The sequence below is a fragment of the Sinohyriopsis cumingii genome, chromosome 4 (assembly GCF_028554795.1).
Source record: "Sinohyriopsis cumingii isolate HCF-2022 chromosome 4, ASM2855479v2, whole genome shotgun sequence".
In the NCBI taxonomy this organism is placed as follows: Eukaryota; Metazoa; Mollusca; class Bivalvia; order Unionida; family Unionidae; genus Sinohyriopsis; species Sinohyriopsis cumingii.
This window is the reverse complement of record NC_142964.1, coordinates 134,775,714-134,789,623: the sequence shown is the minus strand read 5'-3', so window position 1 is coordinate 134,789,623 and position 13,910 is coordinate 134,775,714. Positions and strand designations below refer to the sequence as shown.

The window sequence follows — 13,910 nt, the reverse complement described above, 5'->3', positions numbered from 1 at the left end:
TTATCCTGACACCGGGCCGAACAATCCTAACACTAATCTCTTAATACTAAGCGCCAAGCGAGACAGCTGTTAATACCATTTTTGTAAGTCTCTGGTATGACTCGGCCGGGGATCGAACCCACGACCTCCCGCATCTGAGGCGTACGCTCTAACCACTAGGCCACCGGAGTTTTTGTCCAAATTTTATATAAGCATATACTTCAAGTTTGTTAAAAACTGATCAGAAATATGGTCTTCGGAGTGGCAATATGGTCCGCCAATCAAACGTAAGATCACCTCATTAGTGTGCGTCTCCAACTAAATACACAGCTCTTCCATATCCTATTGCTATAAAATGGTTATTGACAATGTGGCTTCAAAATTACAAACATGTCCGATCATTACTGAACTTAAAATCCAATATGTAAGCATACTTTTAAATTGATAAACAAAAATTAATTTTTTTAATATATTTTTAGAATGGACAAAGTAAGTTTCACGGAAATACAAGAACAAGGAACATTCCTAATAGATGATTGCAGTCATTTTATAATCTGTCATTCAATGAAAGCCATCTAAAGTTAATCATAAAGCCAGTGTGGTTTTTTCGTGGTTTTTTTTTTTTTTTGGTGTTTCTTTTGTAAGTATTTTTTGTCAGGGCTTAAACTTAAGGTCCAAATTAAAGCATGCACATTATTCAAAACCATCCCTGTTGAAATTCTGTGCCAAAACATTTTATTTACACATAAATTATAACTTGTTATATGTGTATGTCGTATTTATACAGACAAATCATGTATTTAAAATTTGTCCATGTTATATTGTATACTCTTATTTATAACTTGGATACATCTACAAGCAACACAGAACCTTACAACACGTGCAGATCAGGGTCTACAAATCACTCCTTAACAACTACATTAGACTCAGATGAGCGCATGCATTGTTACAGCATGTCTGGGCCTATAAAGTTTGATCAGGATTATGTGAATATATACGGTAACTATCATAGTGAAAAGTGTTAAAATATAATAAATGTTAAAAAAAGGCACCTTAAACGAATTCAAGGTACATTTTGATGCTTTTCATTATGTCAAACTTTTGAAGCTGGATTAGCTATTAAACAGCTTTTAAAACTTTAAAATAAATTTGTTTGTGGTAAAAGCACATCACAGACTTTAGCTTCAAAAAATAAACTTCTTTAGGGTATTCATCAAGTTTATGTATGGTCAATCAATTAAATTTCAATTCAGTTATTCAATGAAAATATTTCAAAAGATGTCTTCAAAGAACATTAAAATGTAAAATCAGTGAATCTCAATTATGATCATGTAGACCCAGTTTTCCTAAGTTTGATTCTTACGATTTAAAACTTTCAGTATTTTTCAAACTACTTGGTTTTAGTTTCGAAATTTGCACGTACCACCTTCTTGGCATTATGGAAAGAAAACATCGCAAGTAGTCTCTATTTAAATTGTTGTACAAAGAGCCCTAATTATTCTCAAAAGAATCCTCCAACATTTCCTAATTTTCCAGACTGGATATATCCTCACAGTCCATTTAAAGAGTAACAATGACGTTATAAAGCACAATTCAGCTGAACACAGTCCATTTAAAGAGTAACAATGGCGTTATATAGCACAATTCAGCTGAAGAAAAGTTTTGGTTTTGAGATTTTTAGCAACATTTGACAACATGTATGTTGTTATTAGGAGTATGATAAGCATCATAATGTCGGGGTTCAATCCAAGATTTGGGGATCAGGGGCCAATGGTCCCTTGATATTTCTAAAGGGGTCAAAGATTTTGATTGGCCAATTTTTCAATTATTTTTTAATAGGAAAAACATATGGTTTGTTCTTTAGTAATTTCACACATGGTAAAACATAATCCCATATTTAATGAATACCACATACTAGCAATTTACAGCAAAATTACAAGTTTATAATGGATTACGTGTGGAAGATAATCAGGCCTAAGATAGTGGTCAAAATTTTTACACAATTTTATACTGAAATTTAACAAGGCACTTTACCCTTGTGCCAGCCAGTATGATTCAGTCAATACTGACTTCTATTGTGTTCTTTTACTTAAACAACAGACTTAAATACATACCTGAAACCATTTAAAAACCAAAGCTATATTGATGTGCAAATGAAAATAACTTCATCTGTATCTATAGTGTGATAATTTTAAAATGACCACTATTTCAATTCACTTCCTTGATCAAAAGAGAGATAAAAAAAATATGACTTTGACAACATTCTTGCTGTTAATCGGTGTACTGCTGGCTTTATTACCACTCCATTTATTATTCAAAAGTTCCTTTGCTATGGTTCTAACTGGGTTAAAAGAAGGATGCTTCTTAAGATAATTTCAGTTGATAGTATCACTCTGGTTAATTTAGGTGATTTTCCAAAAAGAAAAGTCAACATGTTCACAAATCATCTCTCATGAAGACATCTGTTTGCATGTGCTGTGAATGGTTATCATTTATTACTATGTTAAAAATGAGTTTGCAGGCATCAGAAGTGTAATCAGTCTATAAAAAAAACTTGGTCTCTTTAAGTCAATTGCAATTCTATATAATGCACATGACAGGTAAAGGTCTGAGTTCACAACAAGATACATGATAAGTGCAGAGACAATTCAAATATGTTATGATTATTTTCAAACTGTAAAGTGTGGATGCATCTTTCAATGCATTGCATATTTTTGTGTGTAAAAGATGGCCTGCATGAATACATCAATGTAATCAGGGTCTACCACTCATTAGAGAAAATTTCTGTCTACAAGATGGCCTGCATAAATACACCAGGGTTCATATACGGCCATCACAAAAGTAAGACACAATCCACAAAAATAGGGTTGGGTATCTAATACACTTAACAATACACACAAACTGATTATATCTAAGGATGAGTAACTTCATTATAGGGCACAATATACAACATAGGTTACATATTTAGTTATGTGAACCTTAATTATAGTGAATAATAAAAAACTAAGTTACAAAACTAGTGACATGAAACTTCATACATATATCTGATATTCTTCAGTGAATAGATTTTGAAATTAGCAGTGGAATATTTTATGTCAAAATCGTAACATTTTCATTAGAACCAACAAGACATCATCAGAAGTCTTTTGGTGAAAAATCCATGTCAATATATCCATCCATTTAGGACATGTGGTGAGATTCTCAAGACAACAATCATGGCAGCCATATTGGATGTAAGACTGGTACCATTTTCATTTAAAATCAACTAGATATCATAAGAAGTCTACTTGTTGATATAGCCATCCATTTAGGAGTAGAGATAACAATATTACAAGTTAGCCACATGGTGGCCATACTAAGGGTCAGTCATTTTCATTTTGAACCAACAAGACTTTATAAGAAGTCTTCTGAAGAAAATCCCAAGTCAAAATGACTTTCCATTTATAGCTAGTAGAGAAGAAAAAGATTATCAAGATGGACACATATTACACATCAGATCAGCACCATATGAATTTAGGATGAGCAAATCATTAAAAGAAGTCTTTAGTAAAAACCCTATGCTGATACGACCATTCATCCGGAGAAAAAGCAATAATAAGATTTTCAAGCTGGTCACTTTTGCCCCCATACTAGACCTCATATCAGCACCTTCTTAATTAAAAACCAACTAGACATCATCAGAAGTCTTTTGGTGAGTACCCAATCAGGGTTTAAAAACCAACTAGACATCATCAGAAGTCTTTTGGTGAGTACCCAATCAGGGTTTAAAAACCAACTAGACATCATCAGAAGTCTTTTGGTGAGTACCCAATCAGGGTTTAAAAACCAACTAGACATCATCATAAGTCTTTTGGTGAGTACCTAATCAGGGTTTAAAAACCAACTAGACATCATCAGAAGTCTTTTGGTGAGCACCTAATCAGGGTTTAAAAACCAACTAGACATCATCAGAAGTCTTTTGGTGAGTACCTAATCAGGGTTTAAAAACCAACTAGACATCATCAGAAGTCTTTTGGTGAGTACCCAATCAGGGTTTAAAAACCAACTAGACATCATCAGAAGTCTTTTGGTGAGTACCTAATCAGGGTTTAAAAACCAACTAGACATCATCAGAAGTCTTTTGGTGAGTACCTAATCAGGGTTTAAAAACCAACTAGACATCATAAGAAGTCTTTTGGTGAGTACCTAATCAGGTTTTAAAAACCATCTAGACATCAAAAGATGTCTTTTGGTGAGTACCTAATCAGGGTTCAACAGAGTTTTAGTATGAGCCCTGGGCTCTTCATTCATAGATTTAAGGAGTTCCCAGGTTATTATCAGGAAAATGAAAAAGTACATGATCATTATGTTATTACATATGGATTAATCACATTAGAGAGAAACTGTTATTCAGTAATTGTCCAAAACACTTTATATCATGCTGCACTCTACCATCTGCAAACTAATTGTTCTTTACATTTTTCTGTTCTTTGGCATAACAAATGGAACTGCCTGCCATCATTTTTCACAGCAATTTCAGAAGTATTTTTCAAAAGCATACAGGATTGTCCGTCTTTGAGCATGGCAACTATTGACAACAATTCAATAACCTGAATTAAATTCATGACAGCTAAAAGTTCTTAGATGCAAGTTAGTATTTCCATTTTGAGTGAAGGGATTATGCTGTCCAGCAGTTTTACACAAATTGCTTTTAATGTACCATCTGATTCTATCCTTTTCAACCATGAGAACTGCTTCTCACATTCAGGTCTCTCACGCTTGTAGATCTGCTACCATTTGTGTCATCATTTACAGTGGTCAAAACAAGGGCAGCATTAAATATACATTCTGAACTTGAGTAATCTTTGTCTTAATTTGTGTTTTAGCTTTTTGTATATTTAATGCCTTTTATTAGCATTAGTGTCATTTCACCATAAGTCCAAAGATGAAAATGGATTTTGCTGACTCATTTTTATGAGCCAAGTACTTTTCTGCACTCTTTTGTGTCTACTGATACTGTACAACCATAGTCCTAGTCAAGTGTACTTCAGCTGCACTTATTATTTTTTATTGTTGTTATTATTATTATTAATGACTGCACAAATACTGTCCAACTCGATATCGGAGAAATCTTTGATTACTTTCATGATTACTTTTATGATTTACATCCACATTGCCACCAATTTAAACATCATTAAAACATTAATAGGACACCATGCATTTGCTGAACAATCCCAGGTGCTTACATAGATATTCAACAGATCATAGTTTCTTTGAAGTCATCACATCAGAGAAGGATTAACTGTTAATTAGTCAAACTAGCTTTATTGAAGCATGTAATGATGATGATTACATGGAAAAAAGGTGCATCCTGTGAGAATTTCATGCATATCCGATATGGAAGCTCAGGTCACTGAAAGTGCCTCTAATGTCAATATGACTTTCTGTCTGAAGAGTAGCAATAACATGATTTTTAAGATGACTTCTGTGGTAGCCATATTGGACATAAGATCAGCACCATTTTTATTCAGGATCAACCAGACATTATATGAAAACTTTCTGAGAAAGCCTCATGTTGATATTACCCTCCATTCAGGTGAGGCGTTATGAGTTTCAAGATGGCTCATGTGGTGGCCATATTGGATGTTAAATGGGCACCATTTTCATTTAGGACCAACTAGACTTTACACATTGTCTTCTGGTGAAACCCCCATGTCAATATGATGTTCTGTTCAGGAGTTTTTAAAAAGGCTGTCTTAATAGCCATATTGGACATTAGATTAGCACAATTATGTTTAAGACCAACTAGACATAATACGATATCTTTTTTTTAGTTAAAACCCCGTATCAGTATGACCATCCAATCAGAAGGAATAGCTATAACAAAATTTTCCAGATGACTGCCACAGTGGTCATATTGGATAATAGACTGGCACCATTTTATCTAAGACCAATTACACAGTCACCCTAAGAATTCTTAAAGTAACACAAAACATGGTTTATATATCAAATGATATATCTAATGATGAAAAACCTCAGTATTGTGCAGACACACAAAACACGGTTTATGTATCTAATGATGAAAAACCTCAGTATTGTGCAGACACACAAAACAGGGTTTATGTATCTAATGATGAAAAACCTCATTATAGTGCAGAAACACAAAACATGGTTTATGTATCTAATGATGACAACCCTCATTATAATGCAGACACACAAAACATGATTTATGTATCTAATGATGAAAAATCTCATTATAGTGCAGAAACACAAAACATGGTTTATGTATCTAATGATGAAAAACCTCATTATAGTGCAGAAACACAAAACATGGTTTATGTATCTAATGATGACAACCCTCATTATAATGCAGCCACACAAAACATGATTTATGTATCTAATGATGAAAACCCTCATTATACTGCAGAAACACAAAACATGGTTTATGTATCTAATGATGACAACCCTCATTATAATGCATACACACAAAACATGATTTATGTATCTAATGATGAAAAACCTCATTATACTGCAGAAACACAAAACATGGTTTATGTATCTAATGATGAAAAACCTCATAGTGCAGACACACAAAACACTGTTTATGTATCTAATGATGAAAAAACTCATTATAGTGCAGAAACTTTAAAATACTGTACCAATTAAACATTGTGTCAATCAAAACACTACCATTTAAACAATCAAATGAAACATACAGATCATGTGCTATATGAGGCCATATTGCAATTATAAAAGACAAGATATTCAAATATATTTATCTCATGATTAAAAAATCACTTTAATATCACAGAAGTCATTCAAGGCACAACTTTAATTTTCAAATAACAGTGCTGCCATGTAAAATTTCCATTAAAAATAAAAGATATTTCAAACGTCTACAACAAAGTAATCATACAAAGAAATACTATATGTACAGTAAGTCCATGTATACTGGAATACAGGATGACACTAGTAACTTGATCAAATTATATAAATGAAAGAGATAATCTGGGGATAATCTGGAATGGTGCATGATTAAGATCAATTATATTTGTATTTTTTTGTTGTATATTCAGTGAAACCATTCAAAACTGAACCCTTGATACACCAGAATCCCCCTCAAGATTGAAATTTTGTCCTGAATTTTTCATTCTTTTTATAGCATTTTTTTTCTCCAGAAAACTGCAACCCTTCAACTCTGAAAACTGGTACACATTGTGATCCCTTATTTCAATTTTACACAAAAACCCATCCCCCAAAAACTAAAACTGACTTCAAACTTAAAAAATTGTTTTAGTTGCTAAGTTTCTGACACATGCTGTGTCACATTATCTTTTACAGTTAGCAAGTACTGTTTGAAGCTTATCAGAACACGAAGTTAAAACAATACTTGACACAAGCTGACACAGATCAGCAAGTACTGTTTGAACTTTTCAGAAAACGAAGTTAAAACAATATTTTATACACATGCTGACAGAGATCAATACTTGACACAAGCAGACACAGATCAGCAAGTACTGTTTGAAGCTTATCAGAACACGAAGTTAAAACAATACTTGACACAGCAAATACACTAGTAGGTTTATCAGAACACAAAATTAAAACAATATTTTATACACATGCTGACAAAGATCAGCAAATATGGTAGTATGCTTATCAGAAAACTAAGTTAAAACAATACTTCACATACATATGTTGACATGACACATATTAGCAAGTACTGTTTGAAGCTTATCAAAAAACAAAGTTAAAACAATATTTTAAACACATGCTGACAGATCAATACTTCACACAAGCAGACACAGATCAGCAAGTACTGTTTGAAGCTTATCAGAAAACTAGTTAAAACAATTCTTGACATACATATGTTGACATGACACATATTAGCAAGTACTGTTTGAAGCTTATCAGAAAACTAAGTTAAAACAATACTTGACACAAGCAGACACAGATCAGCAAGTACTGTTTGAAGCTTATCAGAACACGAAGTTAAAACAATACTTGACACAAGCTGACACAGATCAGCAAGTACTGTTTGAAGCTTATCAGAACATGAAGTTAAAACAATACTTGACACAAGCTGACACAGATCAGCAAGTACTGTTTGAAGCTTTTCAGAAAACGAAGTTAAAACAATATTTTATACACATGCTGACAGAGATCAATACTTGACACAAGCAGACACAGATCAGCAAGTACTGTTTAAAGCTTATCAGAACACGAAGTTAAAACAATACTTGACACAAGCTGACACAGATCAGCAAGTACTGTTTGAAGCTTTTCAGAAAACGAAGTTAAAACAATATTTTATACACATGCTGACAGAGATCAATACTTGACACAAGCAGACACAGATCAGCAAGTACTGTTTGAAGCTTATCAGAACACGAAGTTAAAACAATACTTGACATACATATGCTGACACATATTAGAGTCAGCAATAGACTAATCTTTGCATCATAAACTAAAACCAACTTTTAAAGTATATTACCAACAACACTTATGATCTAATTGTGATTGATGCTATTCATTTGTATAAATAATCTATCGATTGTTTTTGTTTGATTTTTTTAAATTAAATTAATTGAACAAGGCATGTGGCCTAACTTTGAATACTTTGCTGACAGAGACCAAGAAAACAGTTTTCTACAAGTCCAATTCACTCAACTGATTTTCAAAAGGAGGAAAATCAATATATACAAGTATTTTAAGATGTTATGACCATCATTTGTCTTCGCTCACATGTCAAGATGTTAGAACGACCAGCAAAGTGTCATACGATTAACTAATCTTACATGATAAATTAAATCAAAGACAATGAATCTATGCCAAAGCCTACACTGAGAAATCGGAAATAGGAACATAAAAAATTATACAGAGTATTTAAACAAGGATCATCAGTCACAATTTCATTGGATATATATTAAAGTATCTTGTTCCTTAAATGTTTCTGAAACAAAAGCTCAATTTCTATGTGGAAGAACTGTAATTATTCATGTGACTGGATATGACTTTTGGAAGGAAAATATGTAGTTCAGTTCATTTTCATTAAATGTTCTAAAAACAAACAGCATTCTTAATTTGTGCACTCTTACACACACACATACACACGTTCTATCATAAATACCCTCTCTCTCTCAAGTCACATAAGTGCTTATACGTGGACATAATTTTTCACATCTGCAAAAGCCCCAGGAAACTGAAACCTATTATAACCAAATGTTACATTTGGTCCTAAAGGTTACTGATTTTGAGGAGTTTCACTGCATACTGAAATTACATAATTTAATTCAAATTTGTTTAAAAATATCAATTAAAAAAATAAAATTGACAAATGGAAAAATGGAGCCATATGAAACATGATTAACATCAAATAGTCAAACTGTTAGTATTTTAACTGAGTATTGTAACAGAATTTCCCGTGCATGATGATTGGTCCATTCAATATGTCAAGAAAATTTCATGTTAAATGTTAGGGTGTGAAATAAGAATTATCTATGAGACTGTATCATTGATTCAAGTCATGTAAGTGATTTTAAATAGATGTATTTTTTCACATCTGCAAAAAACCTCAGGAAATTGAAAACCTCTTAAAACCAAAAATTACATTTGATCCCAAGGGCTTTTTATTTTGAGAGGTTTCACTGTACACTGATCTGACATAATTTAATTCAAACATTTTAAAAATAGCAATGCAAAAAAGAAAGTGACAAATGGGAAGCTGGAGCTACATGAAACATGATTAAAACTGAATAGGAAAACTGTTAATATCATAAATTAGTATTGTACCTTAGTATTGTAACTGAGTTTGCCATGCACAATGAGTTGTCCATTCACTGTGCCAAGAATAGTTCATACTAAATGTTAGGGTGTGAAATATATACTTATCAATGAGATTTAATCATTGATTATTTCATTTTTATTCATCACTGCCAACCGTGTGTGAACTATTTTTGCCATTCCTCCTAAACTTATTCCCCCACCCCTCAACTACCAACTATATTGAATATTTATGTATATTCTGTGTTTTATAATAAGTATGAATATAAAAACTTGTTATGATCCTTACATAATCCATAATGTTCAGGTATTCACTAAATAGCATCAATCCCACAAGGCCCATCAGGTCAACAAGTGCAAAGAAGTTCACATGTTAGACGTTACTGTACTCTATTTGTTTCCAAGTTTGACCATGTGTACCTCATGCCAGAATTTCTCATCCATAAACTGAAGAAATAAATTATCCTACCTTTCTGAAATACGTTATTGGTCCATAATTAATCGATTTCAACCATCCAGTGCTTTTTTGATTGTTACAGAAGCTGTGTGACACAAGCTCATAATGAAATCAATATACTCACCTTTCATCCATGTTCAGACAGAACTGATGTTACTGTTCATTTTGTACTTTTATTATTATGCAGAACTTATTTTATTCTATTGTGCAAAATAATGGAAATCTGATAGGGTCTAATTTGAACAGCAACATGTTTCACTGCATTGTCAGTAGCTGCATTCTCACCCAATCAGCATCCAAAATTGACTTCCACATTTATTAATTTTCAGTGAATATACAAATAATATTAAGAGAAAACATGCACACCATGGAGAATGACAAGACAACTTCATTCCTAATTTTGTGTTCAATGGCATTTTTCTCAGTATTTCAAATAGTTGCCTTGGTTACCACCATAGCTGCCATGAGAAGTACAAGTGGTGACTGGCTACCTAATTTCATATGGCAGTCAGGAGCCAAAAACTATGAGTGCAGACAGAAAAGTGGCAGACAGCTATCATGGAAGCAAACAGAAATCATAAATTATTATCATATAACCAATTTTACATACTGTTTAACAGTAGAACTTTTCAAAGTAAATCATTCTTCTAAAGTAAGTTAAGGTAGATCTACTACATGACTGCGATGGAATGTGACTGCCTAATGATTATTATCCAATAATTATTTGTAAAGCCCACAACAATGTCCAAGTACACCAGTAAAATAGACAAAACATTAGATTCTATTTAATATGAAAGTGTTTACAGTCAATCCACTCAATGAAGTCTACAGTGTGCCTAATCCAGTTCCATTTAATATAAAACTGCTTACTAATATTGCTGACTTTGCCATTTAGATTAAGTAGGAGCTTCTTTCTAACTATGTCACAATAACATAAGTCTATGGACAATGCAATATTCTCAAAGAATCTAGGTCAGTTGGTAAAGGGCTATCCTATTTGCAATCACAGTACAAGAAACAATGGGTGAAGAGAAAGTGTATGTCAGAGACGCTACATCTAGAATAAGACGATTGCGATACAGGTGTAAAGTGGTAAAGTTAGTGTATCTTAAATCATTATATTTAAGTCCTCAGGCAATAAATTTGAAGTTCAGTATTGATTCATGAGAGCTGTAATTTAACATTACACTAACACATAATGATATCTATGGAAGGAATCCCAACCATCATGTTAAAGTATATATATATCAAATCACTTACAAAACACAAAACAATAAATGAAAAAGAGATTAAAGGATTAAAGCCATAAAAAGTTAATTACATTATTAATTCATATGATGTAATAACAAGGACATCTCAGAAAGAATTTTGTTATTAAAGTTCATTCTGTTATGTCACGTCCATCATACAAAACTATCAAGACCAAACTTAAGGACTTTTCAGTACTTTTTCAATGGTTTGTTATAATTTTTCAAGGGCTTAAATCAGCTTATCCACTTCCAATTCTGAAACCTCTTTACAGCATTTATGCTCATTTCAAGCTATGTCCAACCTCTACATTTTTCTTCATCTGGGATTTGACCATATCATTTAACTGCCTTTCAGATCATTTGATTCAGTGGTATTTTTCTTGTATCTTTTCCTAAAACATTTTGACTGAATGGTAAATGCTAGTTGGCCAGTGGCTTTTTCCCTCTGACTGAAAATATCAGCTGTAATAATTAATCAGCAGACTTCAGCCTATTCTTGCACCTTTTTATATATTTATTTCTTGCTGTTGATGCTAACAACTCCTTTGAAATGGGTACATTTAGAACTCCACCAAAGTTTTTAAGATGGTCACAATTCAGCCTCTGTGTAACCAATCATTTATCCCTTTTAGACTCTCTAATCCAGGAATATTTAGGATCCATTTGCGATTGAACATAAGTCTCCATATCATTACAACTAAAAACTGAGTCAATCTTTGGCTGCCATTTGTATTTAGCAGTTTGGCAGTAGTGACACATAAATTATGCTTCTGGAAGATCTGAATAAAAACGTATCACAGCCTGGCAAAGGATAATACTGAAGGTATATGGATAAACCTTGTCTAATAAAATGAAGGATAATACTGAAGGTATATGGATAAACCTTGTCTAATAAAATGAAGGATAATACTGAAGGTATATGGATAAACCTTGTCTAATAAAATGAAGGATTAAAGTGACTGTTAATGATCACTTTTCCCAAAAATCTTTAAATAGGTAACATTTATGAACTTAAATAGTATTAAGTAAAATACTGGTGAAATAAAATGGCATTTAAATGATCAATGCAAATTTAAAGAGTTTTTAAAAGGCTTTTCCCATTTTTATAATTTTCAAGCGCCTCTTAAGACCAGACTTTGAATTCAAGGTTTTAAGATCTATGTGAACCAAGTACAATCAACTGGTAATTATGAATTAGTACATTATTGCAGTACCTTATTTATAGCATGTTTTTGGACATCATAAGCTTTTTAAAAATATTTAAATACCTAGTAATTTTTGGACACTGATCGACTAAAATTTTGTTCTGAATATTACGTTTTGAGATACACTCTAAGAAGATCTACTATGTATTTTAAGTAAAGTCTCGGTGTTTACTGATAATTTAAGAGAGGTAAAGCTTGCTTCATTTGATCAGCAATGAATGTTTAATGTGATCATGATCTTCCATGAACTCAAAGTTGTAAATCCTTTGTGTCAATTGTCATGAAACATTTCTGGGTGTTTCATGTAAATTCCCATTTTGACAGGGTTTATTGTTGGACACATTATTTCAGGTTCATGCTAATTTCTAAAAACTAGTGCTGAAAATCAAACAAATGATTTGAAATGCACAACAAATTAATAGATGGTCAAACATTATGAACTTGAGCCAAGAGTACCACATTTGTACTTGTACAATTTTGTGACTACAGGACATAATGAAATAATATATACATATCACAATCATGATAATGTACATCTCTAATTGCCCAAAGATGGAAAGGATGGCTTCACCACCACCCACCTGCATCCCCACACCACCACTGAAAAAATTAATGGAGTCTAATACTGAAGAGTTATTAGGATTTTAACTGTCTCTACACCTGTTCCCAATATTTTGTCTCCCTGTGATCTGGAATAAACCTTGAGCCTGATTAAGTCCTTATTCTAGTGAGATCTGGAATAAACCTTGAGCCTAATGAGGTCCTCAATCTAGTGTGATCTGGAATAAACCTTGAGCCTGATGAGGTCCCCATTCTAGGTCTTTCAGTCTACTTCATCTGAAAAAAAGAAATACAGCACTTTTCAGAAAACGGTTTGGAGATTCTGAGTTGCATTGAAACAGGTCTAAAAAGGTCACTCAAAATACAACAAAATGTGTCTCCTCTGTGCACAATTGTCCATTATATACATGTGAAATTTGTAAGTAAACTGTGGACATGTGTACATTATACAGAGGCAACAATTTTAAGTAAACACCTCAATGGGATCATTATACAGAGATGAAATTTGTTAAGTAAATTCCTGTGGACAGTTGTCCATAACACAGAGGTGAAATTTGTAAGTAAATTCCTCTATGGACATTTCTTGTTTTTGTTTTGAGGTTTAATGCCATTTCTCAGTGCAAGACAGGCTATACATGGCAGCTGGTATAAGTGGTGGATGAAGAACCTGTGAAAACCCAGTAAGAACCATTGACCCAT

The 13,910-nt window shown here is 32.7% G+C and overlaps 1 protein-coding gene across 1 annotated transcript in view; it reads right to left on the bottom strand.

Annotated features, from left to right (window-relative positions):
- Positions 1 to 691: 691 nt before the first annotated feature.
- Positions 692 to 13,910, bottom strand: part of LOC149802130 (uncharacterized) — a 42,713-nt gene continuing 29,494 nt past the window's right edge. The window contains exon 8 of the mRNA XM_089956533.1: positions 692 to 13,487. Coding sequence (XP_089812659.1) covers positions 13,474 to 13,487 — 14 coding nt within the window. The 3' untranslated portion in view covers positions 692 to 13,473. The remainder of the gene's footprint in view (positions 13,488 to 13,910) is intronic.